The sequence below is a fragment of the Strongylocentrotus purpuratus genome, unplaced genomic scaffold (assembly GCF_000002235.5).
Source record: "Strongylocentrotus purpuratus isolate Spur 01 unplaced genomic scaffold, Spur_5.0 spur5_scaffold_17, whole genome shotgun sequence".
In the NCBI taxonomy this organism is placed as follows: domain Eukaryota; kingdom Metazoa; phylum Echinodermata; class Echinoidea; order Camarodonta; family Strongylocentrotidae; genus Strongylocentrotus; species Strongylocentrotus purpuratus.
Genome location: NW_022145602.1, coordinates 4,873,668 through 4,895,775, shown reverse-complemented (window position 1 = coordinate 4,895,775; position 22,108 = coordinate 4,873,668). Strand labels below are relative to the sequence as shown.

Sequence of the window (22,108 nt, the reverse complement as noted above, 5' to 3'; positions counted from 1 at the left end):
CATAACTTACATGAAATTAAATTATTTAAAAAAGGAAAGACAAAGAAAATAAAGGAAATAAGGAGGAAAACGTTGCATATATATTGGCATATTATAAGTTATTATTCCGCAATGTTCTTATTATGTTATTATTGTTCAATGAGAATTCGCATAACACTTTTTTGATAATTATTACCCTATTCCATTCTTGAATTAGTAGTACATCCTCCATCTTGGTTTAACATGACATAACTGGCCAAGAACCCACCGATAAACTACACAGAAATCTAACCTTGTACACAGATGTGGTCAAAGAAGGCTCAGTCCGGATTCTTTCAACATAAAATATTTTCTCAGCAGTCCTAGTAGCTGATACAGGGTACATGAGGGCATGTGCCGCCCCCCCCCCCCCGCCCCACCCACTCATCGTAGTAGGACTAGTATTTCAAAAAGCGAGAAGAGGCAGAGTGGGAATTGGGGAAGGGGCAATGGACGAGAAATGAGGACGCTAGGACCACCTCCAGCACCCTCCGCCTAATCAGTAGTCTGGGAAATTCCTATTTCGTTTTCCAAATAAAAGCGTTTTCCCCTCTCCCCCCCCCCCCCCCCCTCCCCAATCATTCCGGTGCTCACTCAGTGTATGGCCTCATGATACAGCACTGACTGTGCCCTTTGGTTAGCATGTAAATTCAGTAATCTTCCAACTTTAGAAATGGTTAATCATCACAGTTAACCAAGATAATTGTCTTGAGTATTTACTTACTGGATGATCTGACTCCAAGTCTACTTCTGAATTCAAATTGTGGTTGGCAATCTCATCCAAATCCTCGATCTTTATAGGGAACCAGGGAACTAAGGAAACAAGATAATATTGGTGTATAGTGCAAGTGGTATTGTTTGTAAAATCTTGTCCTATAATATATGTTTTACAACTTTGAACTATATAGAGTTGTGGAGAATAATGTGTTGAATAATATTATTGCTTACGCTTCAACATCTCGAACGTCTTGTTAAATAAGATCTTCTTTGGGAACCAACAAGCTTTTGAAAAATATCTGGTGTAATGATTTAGTGCTTTCTCTAAGTTTCAACATACGTCATATGCGTGTAATTGTCAGATAGGTTCTCCTATTTTATGTGAACTCTTAGGCTAAATGGTGGCCGCGATATTTCCACTGAAACGTCAATCAGTGAAACGTTTCATTAACAAAAATAGGTTTGACATTCCGGTACCACGTTCGTGATTTTATGCATAGACAGCAACCTACCAACCTTGCCAGCAAACCTTTTTAATAGCAGTTTTAGATAGTTTTATAATGCATTTTCACTCTATACTAATAAAATGTGGCATGGTATCTTCGGGGTCTAGACCTACCTGAGTTTTTGGACCCATTGAATCTAGGAAGCACCTGTTGGTTTGTGGCCTGGACCTCGAGACTGTTCATTGTGTCCTGAAGCACCGTTGAGGGCGCTTCACTGGTCACCAGGAGCTCATCATGTTCAGAGCTACCCGATATTCTTTTAGATGGTCTTGGGTCAATGTGAGTCAAGTCGGTTCCCATTTCCTACAATCAGGAAGTCCGGGTAGAAATTATAAATGTGTACGTGTTATCTATTCAGTGCTATAATAGGGCTTAATTCACTCGATACTTAATCACTAAAATTAAAATCCTGCTGACACTCAAGTTTAGATTTCGAAATTTTGCCGCCAATGTACGATCACCAGGAGCGTCACATCGTGACGAACATTTGCATATAATATTTCCCCTACAAGCGTTATTTATTGCAAAAATATAAAAGTAATTTTGATCTCCTTACCGCCATGGTGGCAAAAGCAGGACAAATACAGATTTTGAAAATAATATTCAAATATAAAGCGTGTACTAGCTAGTAGGCCCTATATGATTTTTGGCAGTTTACATTCAGTGTTTTTTTTTTTTAATATATATTATGCTGCACTAGTATCAGTATTGATTTTGCGTTGGCCGACATTCCTACAAATGAAAAATATTTCTATTGATATCGATTATTCAGAGAGGATATATACATGGGAATGGTGAGTGTACACGTGCACTGATGATATGACAATTTACTTGGAATATAATGATAGTAATAATAATAGTCATTTTTGTACAGCGCTTAATACTCAGTTTGTAAGCGCTATTCATTATGATTATTATTGGTCATTGGATTAAATTCCTCATCCACACAAAATAGTGCGTACCCTCCGCTCCATGGGGAGTATTCCGGGTAGGTACCAATTTACAAGCGCACACATGCCAATCCAACCACATTATGGTCCGCATCCTACCGGGTAACCGTTTAACACCTGGGTGGAGAGTGGCAAATGTACATTAATATCTTGCAAAAGGACATTTTAGAACCGCGTCGGGACTCGAACTGCGACTCGTGCGACCCACAGTACGGCGACATATCCACTAGACCACGACACCTTTACACAATATGAAAACACGGATAGTTCTAACCGAAGGCTTCTCCAATTATTCCTAAAAAGGGAAATTGCTAGCAGAAATGTGTATACTACGCTTGTCATTTTATCTCTTTCTTTCCTTTATTTCTTTCCTCTTTTCGAGTGGTATCTTTTCTAATCCTTATCATTTGCATTTCTCTTGTCTTATCTCATTAAGCTCACTATATATTGCATTAGTTTCAACTTATCTTATCTTATCTTATATCATATCATCTTATCTGATCCTTGCATATGCTATCTTATCCTATCTTATCCCATCCTATCTTTTCTTATCTTAATTAATCTTATCTCTTATGTTATCTTAACTTATCCCTTCTTTACTATTTTATTCTTTTCTATACCCCATCATATCACATCTTATCGTATATTTTCTTATATCTTTACTTAACTTATCTTATCAAAACTTACCAACGTCTTATCTCCTGCACCATCAGACAGGGCTCTCGCGCTTTCCATCTTGCGAACATCCATGCTGATGAGGATGTCGTTGATTAGACGTACCTCTTCGTCGGGACCCCTCAAACAAGTTGTAATTGATATGCTGCTTTTTCAGGTTGTAATGCTCATTCATATATTTTCATAAACGGGTCAATATTGCGAACTGGTATTACGTCATCATTAATCAATGAGTGTTTGCACACCATATAATCATGGCGCCTAGTTCGACACATTTTAAGGTCCCAGCTGGCATAAAAATATTCAACTAAATTAAGGTTGTATAATATACACAATGTCTCACCAGATCACCCTCATTTCAATATATAGGTGGGGCGACGCTAAAGTGGGATGAGGGTGTGAAGTGCCCCCCCCCCCACATGTGAGATAATTTTTATGTAGATGTTAATATCTCATTGCCCATTGTAAGAGTATGATACAGTTGCACATGACATACACCATGCATGTATATATATTATACAATTTTATATATGTTACATTGTCCCGTATATTACTCTCTATCTTCTTTACTTTCCTTTTTCACATTTTTTCGTTTGCAGCAGCCCTCCCTCCCCCCACCCCCCCCCCAACACACACACAAACACACACGCACACATATATACCCAGGACGCCGGTACGTTGGTGTTTGAGTCTTGGCGATGGCATTTTTCTGCATAATCATGTTCTTACTTGGGTGGCCTGGTTCCGCATGGTTCTCATTTCTTTCTCTCGAATCTTCCTGTCATCCCTCTTAATTTATTCTTTCTCCATCCTATCGCTTTCTCTTTTCTCCAGTTTATTTTTGATTACCATTTCCGTTATCGTTCTTCTAATCCTTTTCTTGTAATCTTTTATCTCTCTCGTCTCATGTCCATCATCATTCCCTTCCACTTTCTCTCCTCTCTCTCTCTCTCTTATATCTCTATTTCTTCTTCTTCAACTCCTTTTTCTCCTTCCCTCTTTTTTCACCGACAGAGGCCGGTGGCGTATTTGCCGACAGAAATTAGGAGGGGCGTTACCCCCCCCCCCCCCCCGAGGCGCCAGCTGAGAAGTATGGTTTACGTAAAATTTTGCAGTGCACGAGAAATAATAAGCAAATCACAACATATTACATTAGAGATTAGGTCTTTAATCTATTTAAAAAAAAACAATCTTGAATTTTATTGCATTTCATGACACAAAGAACATCAGGGTAAACCCTTGTCTTTCTTTAAATTTATTAATCTTTTCATAAAAGCAATATTTCAATTTACCAACGTGAATTAGATCATGAATATTGCAAATATTATTATTTCAATTCATCGCATTTCTAATTTGTATAATAATTCATTAATACAATAAATCAACGTTTCATATAAACATAGAAATTGACAATTTCAAATTAAAGTATCTTTGAATGTGAAGAAAATCTTTCGCAAATATGTTACGGTCTAATTTCGAAGACATGACTTATTATTTCTTTTTTAAGAACATACAAACCACTTTACATTTACTAGAACTTATCTGAATTGTGCTAAGAATGCGAAAATAATATTAAAAAATACAAATTTAGTCAAGTCCATATTTTTAAACTGACAAAGAACACCCACAAGAAGAATAGAACTAATGAATGCTCGGAGGGTAATTATTCTGATTTCAAAAAAAAAAATAAGAGCTAGGTTTTATCAATAGTCCATAGGTCGTTAAGCCTCGTTTCCTTCAGTATAATAGCGACAGAGCTAACAATTCATTTGCACAGAATAAACCTATACCAGTTACCCATTTTCTATACCTGGGTCTATAGCGGCAATTTTTTCAGAAAGCCTCCCTCCGTCGTGATACCGTGTTGGGGCTCTGGAGGATGTTCACAAAGAGTTGGTATCAATAGCCACTTTTGTGCGATTGATATCAATCGCAACTATGTACATAATAGACAGGAGAATGCAAAGCTGCGATTGATTGGATGACTTGCAAATGATTTGGATCAATCATAACTCCTTATGAGATGAGGCCCTGATCTACTTTGTTCCGCCCGCCACAATGGGTTTTAAGCTGCGATTCTTGCGATGCCTTGTCATAACATAATCAAAAATAGTATAACGCGGGACCAATACGTCACCTCAGAGATTGACTAAGTGCTTAAAATCAATTTCATACGTAACGATATACTTACACATCAATGCCCTTTTTATTAACTAAAGCACCAACCCATTTTTCCCCGACCAAGGTCTAAATCTTTATTTTATGGCAGATATTTCTTTATACAAGTGTGTACAAAAACAAGGATACCATGGAGAAAAGTAACAAAAGCATTCAGGAACAATAATAACTTTCGCTAATGAACAAAACAGCATATTGGCGCTAATTGTCCGAACACTGCCGAAAGGAGGCGCATTACCTGATCGAATATTTTTGGCAATAATATCGCTAGATCAGCCAAATAGCATTGAATTATCCTGTGAAATGGAAGACATTAACAATAAGTTTTTGATATAATACTTACTAACTAGTACCCATTGACACAAAATGATACCATTTGGCGTGCACACCCCCTGTCGGCTAGAAGCGGCCAATTGCGAATAAACCATGTTTAATGTTTTTGACAATATAGGAAAGTACATATCAATCCTTGTTAATTAAACATAAACATGAATATTCCTTTTACAAATCGAATTCAATATAAACAGCAGCTATAGATATAAAATATAAAATCTATGATAAAATGGAAACAGTCGTCACACTTTTCCATTCATCTCTTCTTTTTTTGACGCATTATTCTCCATCGTCGGGTTATCGATACCGCTATCATTGTTCGCTGCTTCCTCATCCACATTCAGCGTTAAGGAGTTACTGGATTTGCAACAGTATGCTTTCTCTTGCCATCGCTCCGGCATCAGCATAATAAGAAATCCGAAAACGATGAGAACTGTGCCGCCGATTTTCCAAGGACCAAATCCTCTCCCGCGAAAAATAAGATCGACAACTGCGGGAAAAAGAAGAAAAATTTGGTTATTAGAGAAAACATAATAATCAATTTTGCTGAAATGATTCCCATTTATAGACAGATCCGGGGAAATGACAGCAGCTTCCATCCCACTCGCATGTTTAAAAAAAAAAAAAAAATCTATAGTTATTTTTTGGAACGTGAATCCCGTTTCGAAATTGGAAAAATCCTTGTTGAAGGTAATATACTTTGGAAAATATTCCGTTACAATTAGTCGGGAGTGTGAATTTGAACCTTTACTTTTCTTCGCGTGTATCAGCATTACATTAGTTTCACTCGGTCCAAATTAAGATCTCTACGACAAAAAACAACATGTTTTTCTATTTGCCACCAAAGTTTATCTTAGAGTAAAGGCATCGTCATTTGTTCCAAAGTAGGGCTACTACATCAGTCACACTGCTAAACCGACACTTCACCAAATCCAAACCGACCGATTCTGAACTCTTCGAGTTAATGTAATAGTGTGTTCTGTTCGGTGTCGGTCTGGTGTTGGTCTGGTGTTGGTCTCATTGGTGCGACTATGGTAATTTGGGTTTCGTCTATAGAGTCGGTCTGGTGTTGGTCTTGTTTCTGTCTGGTGTCGGTCTTGTATCTTGTAAGTGTGACTTTAGGGATCATGTATTTTTTTTATTTTTTTTATTATTATTATTATTATTTTTTTATCGGTGTGGCTGGGTCGTGTGTCTGTATTTGTAATGGATGGTGCGTTCACATACCTGCATTGAGTGGGATACCGACCACGGTACCAAGAGCAATGAACAATGGGAACGTGACTGCGATCCCGAAGTTGATCAGGAAGTTGAAAACTGCCATTTACGAAATAAAAAATGAAGGAAAAAATTGTTGTAAAGTCTGTCAAGTTACTTCAGAATATTTCACGAGATGCAATACAAAACTATCATTAGAAAGTAAGGGGGAAATGAGTTTCTGACCTTTCCTGTATGGTTAAATAGAATGTCTTTTACTTTAGTTATTATTTGCATGGACTGACTTTCATTTTTTTTTAAACAATGACAAATTTCATCGGGTAACAAAGCATGCATCATACCCACAGCACATTTAAAAACACTGAATATGAAGCAAAAAAATAAAATTGTCGGTTTCATTATAGAGATGTGAAAAATAATAAACGGAAGTGAACGTAAATAGAGATGGTTAACGATACGCCAAAACAAATGCATTCAAGATCCCTCTCTTTCTCTATCTCCCCCTCTATCTCCCCCTCTATTTATTACATGGTTGATAGATTGATTAATTAATTGATTGATTGATGATCGATTGATTGACTGATTGGTTGGTTGATTGATCGGTTCGGTTATTTATTTTTTCTTCATTTATTCATTCATTGACTGATTTATTGATCTGTCTATTGATGTATTTATCTATTCATTTATCAATCTATCAATTATTGACTGATTTGTTTATGTATCAATTTAATTCATCCATTCATACATTGATCCATCCATCTAATTCATTGTCCTTTTATCCTCACCTACGGACAATGCTGAGCTGCCACAAAGATAATTCCAGGGCATATTCGTCCAGTCCCACTGCTCAAAACCAGTGTAATACACGGTTAGTAGCACAGGCCACAAAAAGACTAAATCAAAGAGCGCCAACAGCGACAAGAACAAGCAAACCTGTCCGGACGTCGCATTACCGATGTACCGTTTGAATAGAACCTGATGCGATAATAAATTAAACAAAAGATTATAAAGATTAGATTGATAGTTCTAGCGAACTTTGATACGTGACTAAGCAGTTATACCACTGTAAATATCATGCTATATTATGCAGCATAAGCTAACTCCAGGATTTTGTTTCAGAATCTGAGGTAATGTTACCGAAACACTTGAAGGAAAGGAATTCACTTTGTTTGTGTGCATGTTAATTGTTATCGAAGATATATTCCTCAGTTTCAGTTGCTAACTTAAGTTCATTGAAGAAGAAAAAATATCACTGGTAATGCAAATATATAATCAAACAATAAAGATCATTATCATTTGAAGGTAACATACATTTTCTTATCAAGCATGTTGTTATATTCGGCAACTAATTTACCATCGACTATCGATCGTATTGTTCGGTAAGGTATAATCATATTTCTCCTTCTTTCAGGAAGAGGGGATATTGCTTTCAACTATTTATACCGATAGCCCCTTTCTGTTTGAACCTTATTTACTTCTTCAGTAACTTAATATGTGTTCCTATAATATTGCTACGTATCTTGAATCTTTCTTGACCCCAAAAGTCAAGTTGACTAGGTAAGAACCCTTTGACATTAAGAAATAATTATTTGCCTCCACCTGAATTCCTTTTTCTATTCCTTAGTTTTTTAAAGTTAATTTGTCTATATATATTTCTTGCGCTCTCTTTGTTAACATGATTCTCAAACAAGATTACTTGCAAAACTTTACCTTATAGATGGCTGATCCGATAGCTGCCCCGATGGAGAGTGCGATACCGACAGCAGTGGTTCCTAGAAAACCGTCTGCGTACGATATGAGGACGATACCACCGATAGACAGAAGAACGGACATACCCTGGTGGACAAATAATGTTGATCAAAAGAAGAAAAAAACACTGATTTTATTCAAAGATTTGTATGGCCAAGGGCCACGGCAGCATTTAACTAACAAACCCGGGGGTGTTTCACAAAGATCCTAAGTTGAACTTACTCAAGTTGGACTTAACAATTACGGAAAGCCGTTAGCATAATCTATAAAATAGTTATTTTAAAAGGCAAAAAATGTTGATTCAAATCATTCATATTTTCTATCATCAAGGAAATGTTATGTTCTTGATGTGGAATTAATGAAAAGTCTTAAATACTTGAATTTTCGCTTTTGAATATATTTCGTTTTAAGACTACAAATGACTCTCCATAATATTTAAGTCCAACTTAGAGTTAAGTTCGACTTAGGATCTTTATGAATTAACCCCCAGAAGTGTTTTTTTTTAATGGGGTGGGGGTATACGACAAAACAATAACGGTGTGCAGAACAGTTTACATTACAATGCACGTTCTTCACTCCCTACGGAGTAATCCAGCTAGTCACCTTTTGACGGGCGCGCACATGCTACACTTTTATTTCCACGGAGTCAAATTTCACTCTAAATGGCGTCAGCTGGGAGTCAACTCTATTCCTAGTTAAAGTGACATGGATTCCGAATCAATTTGACTCGGATTGTGTGGCATCAGCTGAGAATTGACTCAATTCAGAGTCAAGATGACTCCTTTTCCGTGTCACTTTAACTAGGAATAGAGTTGACTCCCAGCTGACGCCATTCAGAGTGAAATTTGACTCCGCGGAAATAAGAGTGTATAATCCACCGCTCACATTGACCTTCGAGTCCACCCAGGTACTCATTTAGCACCTGGGTGGAAAGGAGCGATATAGATAAAATGCTTTGCTCAAGGACATTACAGTATTAGTATTAATAGCTTTGTATAATAGCTTTGTCTGAAACCATGATTTAACATTCCTTTTACTCAACTGCCGGCTTCTGCTGCACCCGCACCTGCAATTGCACTACACCCACTTGATCACTAGGTTTTACCAAGAAACTTTTGTTGCTAAATCCCCTTTTTTGCACGAGGCCGCCATCCATTTCCAGCCTAACCGCACATGATGGCGGTCTCCTGCGTTCTGAAATTATCTCTTTAGTTCAATGAAAAATATATGCAAATGTCCGTTATACTTGTTTATATGCTTTGTATTATGGTTATTGTATAATATTATTAGACATGATTTGCTATGTATGTAATACTTATATGTAGAAATGTATAACCTTGTATTTGTTATTTGAACGCAGAATAAAATCAATCAAACGAACATTGCCTTGCGGGGGAAGAGCAGAAGTACACAAAAAATACCTTTCACTTTTTTTCTTCAATTACTTACCCTGGCCGGAAGAAGCACGAGTCGCTCGTGAAGCCAGATCCACGAGAAGATGTAAATGAAGGCGGTGTTACTGGAGAAAAGAGCTGTGACGTCAGCAGCGGCGATCTTCCCCAGCGCGTACACGTACATGTAATTGGTCACCATCCAGCAAAGCGCGAAGGGAGCGACCAATCGGAAGTAGTTTTTGACGGTGAGTCCCTTGCTCCCGAATACTCGTTCAGAATGTCTGAAAAAGAATGAAATCGTAAGCATGTAATAATATTATCGCCTCAAGAGAGCCAGAAAACCTTAAAGCAATGTTTATCCCCTTCTGGCTAAATTCTTCTAAACATACGAAGATTTTGATATATTATTAAGGACTTTTTAATTTTGTTCCTTGTGATGCGAAATGACAATTAAAGTCGCATATTTACATAAATATTCCTTGAAAGAATGATCATTCTCAGGATCAGGCATATCAAACATAATCATTGATATACGAAGAGAAAAAAAAACAAGAAAGATCATGACTTCGGTACCTAGATTTAGAAGGACAGAAGTAGATTTCATAGGCAACAACATAAATGTTTTCAAAGTACAGTTATACCATGGACCTACTACGGTTATATAGAGAGCGCCGACTTCTGGGTAGCGTGTAGATGAAATCGGTACTTTTTTCAAAGGCTGAACAACAAATAATAACATCATTATATGTTATTCCTAACTAAAGGATTCCGTCAACCCCCTCCCCCACCCCCCCCCCCCGTTATTTCGCAAACGTAATTAAAAGCTAAACCAAACTGGAAGTGGCTTACTACAGTCATTGTTATTGACGTTGAGTTGGTAATGTTACAGTAGCGCCCGTTGAACAAGATGCGTCATTAATTTGCCTGACGTAGGGTTGCGTCACTAATGCCTTTTTTTTTTCTTTTCTTTTCTTTTTTTGACGCGCCATGTGACAGTGGCATTAAAATGAATGTCATTGCAACATGAATAGTGCAAACATATCGTTAAATTAGACTGTTGTACGGACTTATTCGATTCACAGGCTTAATTGACGCCGCTTGTTACGCAATCTTAAGGACGCCTCGTGTGCGACGGACATGCATGTTTGTACTAAACTGTTGTGAAATAGCGGAACATTTCACATATAGACTGTACCTGTATAAGTCGACGGTTCCCGAATAGCTCCGACTTTCCTTCTTGAATATCCACGAACCGAGCACGTAAAACGGATAACAGATGAACATCCACAATGTCCCAAACCACACGTTGAAGTACGGTGCGTTGAAAGTATCCGAATAGGTACTTTGTGAAAACTGAGTCGAACCGACCCACGAAACCGCGATACCCGTCACTATCACAAACCCAAAGAGCGTCTTTCGGACATTTTCGAAATTGTTCGTGATCTGTCGGGAGCCATCTTCGGATGTTTCCGGTGACGTTTCTCCATTGGGTACTATAGAGTTGTAGTTCGGAGGCTCTTCGTTGTCGTTGATTAGAATTGGTTCACTGTCATCGGTTTTCTCCATCGTCTTCACTGCAGAAAGAAGAAAACAAAGGCGTTCTAATTATCAAGGATGAATCTAACAAAAAATATTCTCCTTTCTTTCTTTCTTTCAAGGTGTCGATTTTCTACTCTAGATGTTTAATGCGAGAAAACACAACATTCTAGAGTTGTACATGTATCGCTTCCGAGTGGAGTTGGTGTTACCGTGTTGATAATAGTCGGGAGAACGAAGACTATTCCCTGCGCGAAAAGGAAAAAAGGACGTAGTCTCCTTCATGAAGACTCAATACCACAAATTGCATTGAAAGCAGACAACTGCAAAACGTACACTTCTAGAGAAAGTAATCATATATCATTATAGGACAATTCACACAACGAAGGCTTTTGAGAAATCAACTCCCGGGAAATTCCAATACCCTATTCAAAGAAATCATGTTCGGGCTACCTAATAGGTCAATGTTGTAATGGCATTGAGCATTGAAAAATTGACTCAGCTTGAATTTTTTATTCTTTCCAATTGTGTTAGTTTCACTTTAAAGACAGTGAAACAAAATTGAAAAACAAATACATAAATAAAACGTCCGGTGTATATACGTACCTGATTAAAGTGTGTACATAATAACAATATTATTGGAGCTCGAGTTAACGTGATCAAGTTACAATGTCAAGAAATTGTTAGTCTATTATAATATTAGCAGTACATTTTGATTTCATATCACAATTATGTTTCAAGTCGGTCATTGGACTCTTGGGTGATCACATGCTCAATAGCAGAGAATACAGGAAACTGTTCGTCTATCATAATATTAGCAGTAAATTTTGAGTTCATATTCAATATTTTCAAGTCGGTCATTGGGCTTTTGCGGGATTGCATGCATGCTCAATTATAGCAGAGGGCACACGGGAGGGGTTTTTTTCGTTCATGTTCTGCTGCGACAGACCCCTAACCCCAAACGAAATGCGAGCGACGCCCCTGAATATAGGCAAATAATGTCATAATGGAGTCAATAAATTCGATGACGTTCTATTTACATTGCACAATGCACATGATATATTGACATGATAATGATCGTGATCTTATCTTTAATGAGTCCATTACAAAGTAGGGAATTAGCTTTGAACCACAGTCATGTTCCCCTCTTAGAACGTACGTTGATCACCCAAAAAGCTAAATTTAATAGGCATATAGGTATCATTTCTAGCTCTTTATTTCTTCTTCTTTCTAATTTCTTTCTCTCTTTCTTCTTTATAATCTTTTTTTCTTTTCTTTCTTGTTTCTATATCTCTTTCTTTCTTTTTTCTGATCTCTTTTTCCTTTCTTTCTTTCTTTTTTCTAATCTCTTTTTCCTTTCTTTCTTGACTGTTTTCTTTCTCCTACTTTTTCTTGTTTTATTTCGTCGTCGTCTTCTTCTTCTCTTTCTTCTTCCTCTTCCTCTTTGTCTTCTTCTAATCGTTCTTCTTCCTCTTTTTCTTCTTTTTCTTCTTCTCCCGATCTTCTTCTTCTTCTCCTTCTTCTTTAGCACTCATGTATGGTGGCCCTGAAGGGACATCGCGAATAGACTAAATCGTGAAAAATATGCGATAAAATTCACGATATCGTCAATTTTATCGCATATTTTTCACGAAGAAATTCACGAAATTGACGATATCGTGAACTTTATCGTGAACTTTTCACGATGAAATTGACGATATCGTGAATTTTATCGTGAAAAGTTCACGATATAAAGTTCACGATATCGTCAATTTTATCGTGTACTCTATCGTGTACTCTATCGTGTACTCTCCTGACGGGCGCTTCGTAAACAAAACCAGCCCTAGCTGGGGGAGACAGAGAGAAGGAAAAAAGGGAAAGGGAAAAAGAAGATAAAAGGAAAGAAAGAATAATAAGAAGAAAAGAGGGAAACGGGGGGGGGGCGAAGGGCTCTTGCCTCCTCCTCACTCCCCCCCCCCCCCCCCGCCAAAAAATAAATAAGGAGAGAGAGAAGGGAAAGGGAAAGGGAAAGAAAATATAAAAGGAAAGAAAGAAGAGGAAGAAGGAAAGAGGGAAACGGGGGAAGGGCGAAAGGCTCTTACCTCCTCCTCCCCCCTCCCGCCATAAAGAGAAAGAGAAGGGAGAGGGAAAGAAAATATAAAAGGAAAGAAAGAAGAGGAAAAAGAATAAGAAAAGAGGGAAACAGGGGCGAAGGGCTCTTGCCTCCTTTCTTTTCTTTCTTTTCCTTTCTTTCCTATTCTCCCTCTTTTTCGTTTTTCTCTTTCTTTCTTCTCTTTCCCTTTCCTTCTCTCTCTCTCTCTTATTTATTTTTGGCGGGGGGCAGGGGGACGAGGCAAAAGCCCTTTGCCCCCGTTTCCCTCTTTTCTTCTTCTTCCTCTTCTTTCTTTCCTTTTATCTTCTCTTTCCCTTTCCCTTTCCCTTCTCTCTCTCTCTCTGATTTATTTTTTGGCGGGGGGGGGGGGCAAGAGTCCTTCGCCCTTCCCCCGTTTTCCTCTTTTCTTCTTCTTCCTCTTCTTTCTTTCCTTTTATCTTCTCTTTCCCTTTCCCTTTTTTCCTTCTCTCTGTCTCCCCCAGCTAGGGCTGGTTTTGTTTACGAAGCGCCCGTCAGGAGAGTACACGATAGAGTACACGATAGAGTACACGATAAAATTGACGATATCGTGAACTTTATATCGTGAACTTTTCACGATAAAATTCACGATATCGTCAATTTCATCGTGAAAAGTTCACGATAAAGTTCACGATATCGTCAATTTCGTGAATTTCTTCGTGAAAAATATGCGATAAAATTGACGATATCGTGAATTTTATCGCATATTTTTCACGATTTAGTCTATTCGCGATGTCCCTTCAGGGCCACCATACTCATGTCGTGTCTGAACGATGCACACTTTTTACTGGCTATCACTCTGTCGAGTTTTGATTAAGGAACATATTATTTTACTAAATGGTGAATATTCTATATCAACCCCCTGGAGTTTTTAGCATCACGTGATAATTCAAAAGGTCAAAGGTCGGGTATCTAAAGGTACATAAGTTCATCTATTTGTTCTAATTGACTAAATCCATTTTAAAATCTGATATTCATTCCATGCCGCTATAATAATGCATTGTTTAAAGGCCCACTGCACTACTGGTAGCTACTTGCGCCCTCTATATAACAAACAATGCCTAATCGGTGACCATTGGTCCCCCATGATCCTCTTGTTCTTATGTTAGCTGAGAGCTGAGTTGATGAGATAACCACCTGTCCAGTGACCTTGCAGAGCGGTCTAATCCCTCCTGTAAACTACGGCAGATAAGCTTTAAAGGGTGTCAAGAAGGGTTTGCACCATACCCGGCCGTGTTTTAAGAGGGAACAACAAAATGGGCCTACCTTTTCCACTAAAAAGTACAGAACATATCTGAAAGTTTATATTGATGACATAAAAAAATACTTTCAGAGGGAACAAATGTATGTGTGTAACAAAACAAAAAAATCATGTTGAGTCTCGCTCTTGCCAGGGGTAGCTCACTGAAAACGTTCTCTCCCTAATTAACCACTCCCCCCCCCCCCCCCCCTTCCTCTGAGTAATAAACAAATTACAGGGTGTATTTTTCTTAATACTCATGTATACTTCGCCTAACTGTAACATTTCCGCTGAATCCATTGCCTATGCATCTCCACTATGAATGTCCACCCCCCCCCCCCCCTCCCTATAAAATAAGCCACTTTTAAATGCTGCTTGTCCCGAGCTTTTAATGGAAACGTCCCACCAAATTTGAATTAACACTTCGCGTTCCATACTTTGACAGTCTATTATTCGGATTCGACGAAACGCACAATTAATCGAAAGCAAAAAAACCCGTCAAAATATCTGCACCAAGTTGCAACGTTATTCATAATATCACTTACGTTTGCCTCATGCATGCCCGTCATATTTCTGTACACGACCTTTTGATGCCCTGCTTAATATGATTTGGTTGCTCAGTTTGAAACGATCGATAGCTATAGTAGTATATTCTCCGCTTCCAATAGCGTACAGTGGATCGACGTGTATTATCTCACTTTCCTGCAATGTACAGTGTGTAGCGAGTGTTCGTTTTTTACCCTCGCTCTTGATCTCGTGCCGTTCTGGTTCAGTGGTTATCATATGAAACGCGATAGCGCGGGCAGAATATAAATAATATTCGGGCCGGGGGGGGGGTTAAGTGCATTAAAGTTCACGTATTATAATGGATGTTATATTCCCAAAAGAGGCAAGTGGTCTACGTTAAATTTTGCTATTCCGTTAATTGTGATTTTGACCTTGATTTGCACTCATTATCTTTGTAGACTGTATTTCTGGCACAATAATTGTGGTTTTTGTTAATCTTCGTTAAAATAGAAATAAAAATTATGCTACATATTTCGATATTCATAAATAAATTATATTTTCAATTTCAATTTTAATTCGAACGTCTTTTACATTGATTAATGTCGGCATGGGAGGAAAAAAAACAATTAATTTCACTAACAAAATGAGCGGCGGAGGTTAGCTTGTAAAAATATTTAAAAGTTTTCGTAGAAATAAAAATCTAGAGTGCATGGGGTAAAAGCAAATTCTGCCTGCCAAAGTCATCAACAGCCAAAACAACACAAGGCACATCCGAAACATCCGCCATTAATTTTAAAGGCATTTGAAAAGCATTAAACCGACTATATCCTTTATCCTAAAGCCCAACCATGTACTGTACTATAGGAATACCTATTCTATTAGATGTGGAATATAAGGTGTATAAAGTGTAAAAGGTTTTTCACATTTTTAATTTAAATTTGAAGAAGATGCAAAAATGGGTTTTTAATAGAATTACAAATTGCTGTATAATAGTTTCAATACGTAAAGAAATTATGAAGAGAAGCTCCGTTCTTTAAATCTAAGAATTTGTATTAGCTTCATTATACTTTCAATACGTTTATACATAAATTCGTTCCTATTATATTATATTACATTTTCTAATCAATTATTTTGGGTACTTATATTTATCAATTGTCAAAATAACATATTTTTAGGACCCCTCTCCCCCCCCCCACCCCTTCTAGACAAGTCAAGCTATCTATCTATTTCATTGAACCTCCTGTCAATTATTTTTTTTTTTTACAATTTTAAAACTGGGGAGCAGAAAGATAATAAAAAGATTTATTGAAGATATGTCTAACTCCAAGATAAAACACGGGGAAATTGTGTTAGAATGATAATTGATATTTTATTGATTTCTCAAGATATGAGCTGTTCTTTTGACAATTTGAGTCATTACGTTTTCTTATTCCCGCGTATCTTCATGCAAATTATGAATGCTGATGAAGAAATCAAAGTTATATGCAATAAAACCGATTTCAGAACAACAATAAAAGAGAGAAAGACCAATTAAAAGACTCAATACATGTTAGCCTGTCCTATAACTTCACGAGCCCAAAATCTATCTCTCGGAGATCGGCTGATCAATCCTTTGTTACGTCACCCAATATTGACCCTTATAATGGTAGCTGTATAAGATAGATAAAGGTTGGTGAAGATTATCATGTGATTAATGGAGTAAGTGTGATAAAAAGTCTGAAGGTCGTATCAAAGGTACCGGTACTTCGCTACAAATATTTCAAATTGGTATAACATGTGCATGACTACCTGTATATTGTCTTGGAATTTTTTTGAAGAAAGCACGGGCGGAAATTGTGCTCCGGAATTATAAAAATATAAAGAGTCACGATCATGGTTATATATCTCAGTGTTATAGTCATGGTAGTAAAACCTAGACATGACATTGGGAATACTAAGTTATCATAGATATGTAGCTTATTTTGTGCATTTGAATTGAACACCGTCTGACAATATCGTAGTTTGTATTGAAAAGTAGCACAGTCTTGAGATATTCAGGATAGCTAACAATTTCACACTTGAACAATTAATATGAATTAAAATATATAACAAAATACACTGAAGTGCTCAAAAAATAGATGGAACATATTATAAAATCACGACCGCAATTAAGGCCTTTGCAAAATCGGCCAACATTATAATGATATACATTCGAACGTGATTTCTACGGAATATTCAAAGGGTATCAAAATTGCCTAGAGTGGATAGACCTTTAAATTTTGTTGCGATCTGTGTTTGAATTTAATTAGATCTACTGAACACATGCTAAAATATCGAATGATTTCTCTAAAGTCTTTGCGATCAGGTTTAATCAAATCACTGAATTATTGAAAGAAATACAATCATTTGAGGAATATATAAAAGTTTCCTCTTTTGGCAGTTTTTATACCGGTTGAAATTACACCCATGTTATGCATCAGAAAATAACTGTATTATAAAACGGCAATTGGTGAGATTAACCTGAAAGGGGGATATATAAATCATAAAACCATTCAGTATCAGTTTAAGAATGGACCGGTCTAGTGATTTAAAACACTGAGTTCTATATTCAGGTTTTGGAAATACGTACCTTCTTTCAATTCTACCGAGGAGTCTAGCTTACTGATGTCCTTTTCATCACCAACCGAGGTGCCCCCATTTAGATGGGCTACGCCATTAGGCTTCTCACTGATGCCTCCTTCCATCTATATAGATACACTCACTTCCAAGACAAGAGATGCAAGGGTCTTCTTCTCCGAGTTTGTACCAGTGATGCTGAGTTCTAAAGACTATTTAATGTTCCTTTTCACGGGTAAAACGGTGCCGTTATATGAAGGAAATAAATTCACTTAAAGTAATCTATTTTCACAAAGGAAAAATAAATGATGTACGACCCGACGACGATATTGGCAGGATTTTAATTGCTCCTGTTGTTGCGTAGATCATCCAAGAATTCTTCCCTCCTCAAATTAAATCGTCTTGTTAAATACAGGTGTTACAGAACAAGAACAGTTGTTTCAAAGTGCAGCATTTCATTCATGTGATCCCGATTGCGAATTTGCAAATGTCTCGAAAAAGATCTTAAAGCTGGGTGTCTATACTAGACGGTGCACAACTGAAGACTAATATGCCAGCAGTTTCATTCGCTTTGTTCTAGACACTTTTCCAGGTAGTGGAGATCACTTTCACGAAATACAATTCTAGTGAGGGGAATGTTTCCCGACTTCCTGGCGAGCAAGTTCAAGAGCAATGAGTCCCCTACTGACAATATCAGCGGGTATACCTGCAGAGTACTTAATCTTTATTGCGCCGGTTAAACGATCGGAAGATACTGAACTGCATGAACACGATCAGCTGCTATTTTACTACATGGCCCAGGCACGAACTATACAGCCCTTCTATTTGTTTTACCAACACGTGTGCGGAATTAAATGAGGTATCGAAGAGACTATACTCAAGGGCTTGCATGATACGCCGAAACAATTAAAGCCTATATATAATATACGGGAGGGGGTCACCCCTTGAACTAAGTGAATTTGGCGGAGCACTTGCTTCGATCATACCAATGTGTCAGCCATGTTCAAGGTTAAATTCAGAGTCATGAATGATTTGCGGTGTATCCAGGGACGCATGCAGAAGGCACAACAACCATTCATTACAGTGGCGTATCTAGGGCCCCCTGGCAAAAAAGTATTAACAAATAATGGTATAACGACAATTGTACCTTTAAAAAAAACGGGCCCCCACCCTGGCACACACACACAAAAATGGGCCCCCTCCCTCACGTCGGCTTGATCCGCCCCTGATTCATTATTCTACTTGGGCAAATAACGCAATACTACACATTTTCCTAGAAATTCGATATCAGTGTAGGAAGATGGTTGGGCGATAATACTCCGTCGACCAAACCCAGCCTCTTTCAAATTCCCTGATGGGACGCAGATCCACACACTGTAGACGAGACTTAGTAGTTGGAGGCCCAGTCTAATTCACTAATTATAGTCATGTTGTTAACTTGTCATATTGAAAACCAGGGGATGATCCAGGATTTTTTTAAGGGGGGGGGGAGGTGCAATTCCCGAAAATTAAAGGGCATTTTTGTCTGTGACTGAAGTTATGTCAATCGGGTTTCAATGGGAACAGGCAAGAGCACGCTGCCCCCCATCCCATCCACTACTTGATACAGTATTATGTAATTAACTCTGTTGATTGAAGTAATTTCAAATTCAAACCGACTATTTTTTAAATTCAAAATTGATCCCTCAGAAATACAACCTCGAGTATATGTATATAACAAAGTGAAGCAATTACCCCCTCCCAGTCTCCCACCAATCTGTACAATAGTCATGCTAGTGTATAGTTCAGTTAATTAAACATAGATTCACGAACTTACCTATGTTTGATGATGAGGTCATATCTTCTGATGATATGCTAGCTTCCAAAGAATATTAAATAGAATCATGTGGCACTATACAGCGAAATATAAAATCAGATCTTTATCATTAATTGAAGATTGTGCCAACTGTTCTTCATTTTCAGAGACTTGAATTGGAAAAAATTAATGACATAAAATTATGATGATTATATTCTGTGTCAATATACAGGTACTATATGAGAGACCTTTGGACTAAACTTTGACATACATTCCAATCCGATTATAGACATACGTGATACTTTTACGTAACTATCAAATTTTGTCCTTTCCCGATTTGGTGCGAACAGAAAATTTAAATCTTTTAGATTATACATAATACGAGAACCAGCCGATTTGAGAAAATAAATAATAATTGCTCTCTGCTGGGAAGGGGGTGGGGGTAGGGCTTCTGTCCCAAGCAGGGGCGTCGCCAAAGGGGGGGTGTGGGGGTGCGACACCCCCCCCCCCACCTGTCAGGATATTGTCGGTAAAATTGCGCTGCCGTCGGGAAAAAGAGAAAAGGGGGAGGGAAAAAAAGAGAGGGGAAGGGAAAGAAAAGAAAAAAAGAAAAGGGAAAGAAAAGAAAGAAAGGAAAAGAAAGGAAAGAAAGGAAAAGAAAGGAAAGAAAAGAGAAGAAAGAAAGAGAAAAAAGAAAAAGAGGGGGGAGAGGAAAGAAAGGAAAAGAAAGAAAAGAAAGAAAAGGGAAAAAGAAGAAAAAAGAGTGAAAGGGAAACAAAAGAAACGGGGGATGAAAGAGAGGAGAGAGAGGAGAGGTAAGAGTCTGAGAGAGGAGGAGTGCGAGTAAAAGAGAAAAGGGGGTTGTTGGGTGGAGTCGTCTCGTCGAGGGAGCAAGAAAGACACGGGTAAATATGTTGCTGTGTCGGGTCAGCTGTGTCGGTATTCTTGCTCGATCCTCATCAATGCATAAGTTTGAAGTCGGTGAGATGTATATTGTCGGTCGGCCGACAAGTTTTTTTTCCCTACGAACTGCGACTTCTTATCCGCTGTGACGACTTCGAGAGTGACAACAACTACAATACTTGTATTTTCTCGAAGTTTCACTTTCCTATAATATCAGCTTAAGAAATCAGAGGTTTAAAATTTTCGGGGAAACTAAATTCAAACAAGGTTAAAGAGTCAACAACGGTACGACGAATCATTTTCCTTTCTGAATTCAGATGAATAGGGCTTAATAATAATAAGATTCTAAAACGGTATGAGGAATCGTCTTCCTTTCTCTATATTGTGATGAAACCCCGGAAGGGGAAAACTTCATTTAGACGAGTCGAGAACAGTACGACGAATCGTCTTCTTTCTCTAATAATTTAAGGAAACGCCAAAGCTTCCGCGCTTCGCGCGAGAGGGGGAAACTGAATTCAGACAAAATTAATAGGGCTCATTTAGAGTCGAAAACGGTACAACGCATCGTCTTCTTTCTCTAATAATTTGAGGAAACATCAAAGCTTTCGCGCTTCGCGCGAGAGGGGTAAACTGAATTCAGATGAATAGGGCTTACTAAAAGTCGAAAACGTTACAACGAATCGTGTTCTTTCTCTAATAATTTAAGGAAACGTCAAAGCTTTCGCGCTTCGCGCGAGAGGGGGAAACTGAATTCAGATGAATAGGGCTTAATAATAATAAGATTCTAAAACGGTATGAGGAATCGTCTTCCTTTCTCTATATTGTGATGAAACCCCGGAAGGGGAAAACTTCATTTAGACGAGTCGAGAACAGTACGACGAATCGTCTTCTTTCTCTAATAATTTAAGGAAACGTCAAAGCTTCCGCGCTTCGCCCGAGAGGGGGAAACTGAATTCAGACAAAATTAATAGGGCTCATTTAGAGTCGAAAACGGTACAACGAATCGTGTTCTTTTTCTAATAATTTGAGGAAACATCAAAGCTTTCGCGCTTCGCGCGAGAGGGGTAAACTGAATTCAGATGAATAGGGCTTACTAAAAGTCGAAAACGTTACAACGAATCGTGTTCTTTCTCTAATAATTTAAGGAAACGTCAAAGCTTTCGCGCTTCGCGCAAGAGGGGGAAACTGAATTCAGATGAATAGGGCTTAATAATAATAAGATTCGAAAACAGTATGAGGAATCGTTTTCCTATCTCTACATTGTGATGAAACCCCGGAAGGGGAAAACTTCATTTAGACGAGTCGAGAACAGTACGACGAATCGTCTTCTTTCTCTAATAACTTAAGGAAACGTCAAAGCTTCCGCGCTTCGCGCGAGAGGGGGAAACTGAATTCAGACAAAATTAATAGGGCTTATTTAGAGTCGAAAACGGTACAACGAATCGTGTTCTTTCTCTAATAATTTAAGGAAACGTCAGAGCTTCCGCGCTTCGCGCGAGAGGGGGAAACTGAATTCAGACAAAATTAATGGGGTTTATTAAAAGTCGAAAACTGTACAACGAATCGTGTTCATTCTCTAATGATATGAGGATACGTAAAAGCTTGGGGGAAACTGAATTCAGATGAATAGGGCTTATTAAGAGTCGAAAACGATACGACGAATCGTCTTCTTTCTGTAATAATT

The 22,108-nt window shown here is 38.0% G+C and overlaps 1 protein-coding gene across 2 annotated transcripts; it reads right to left on the bottom strand.

The window, feature by feature from the left end:
• Nucleotides 1–4,049: 4,049 nt before the first annotated feature.
• On the bottom strand, nucleotides 4,050–18,447 carry LOC764407 (putative thiamine transporter SLC35F3). 2 transcript variants are annotated; one of them, XM_001200693.4, is made up of 7 exons: nucleotides 17,740–18,447; nucleotides 10,934–11,312; nucleotides 9,794–10,019; nucleotides 8,306–8,431; nucleotides 7,381–7,570; nucleotides 6,605–6,694; nucleotides 4,050–5,867 (listed from the first exon to the last, which is right to left on the bottom strand). In XM_001200693.4, exons 1-7 carry the CDS (start codon nucleotides 17,852–17,854, stop codon nucleotides 5,620–5,622), a joined length of 1,374 nt encoding a protein of 457 aa, XP_001200693.3. In that variant the 5' UTR covers nucleotides 17,855–18,447; the 3' UTR covers nucleotides 4,050–5,619. The 2 variants fall into 2 exon arrangements, with proteins under 2 accessions (XP_001200693.3, XP_030844377.1); XM_030988517.1 differs by lacking the exon at nucleotides 17,740–18,447 and adding an exon at nucleotides 15,170–15,258.
• Between the last annotated feature and the right edge of the window lie 3,661 nt (nucleotides 18,448–22,108).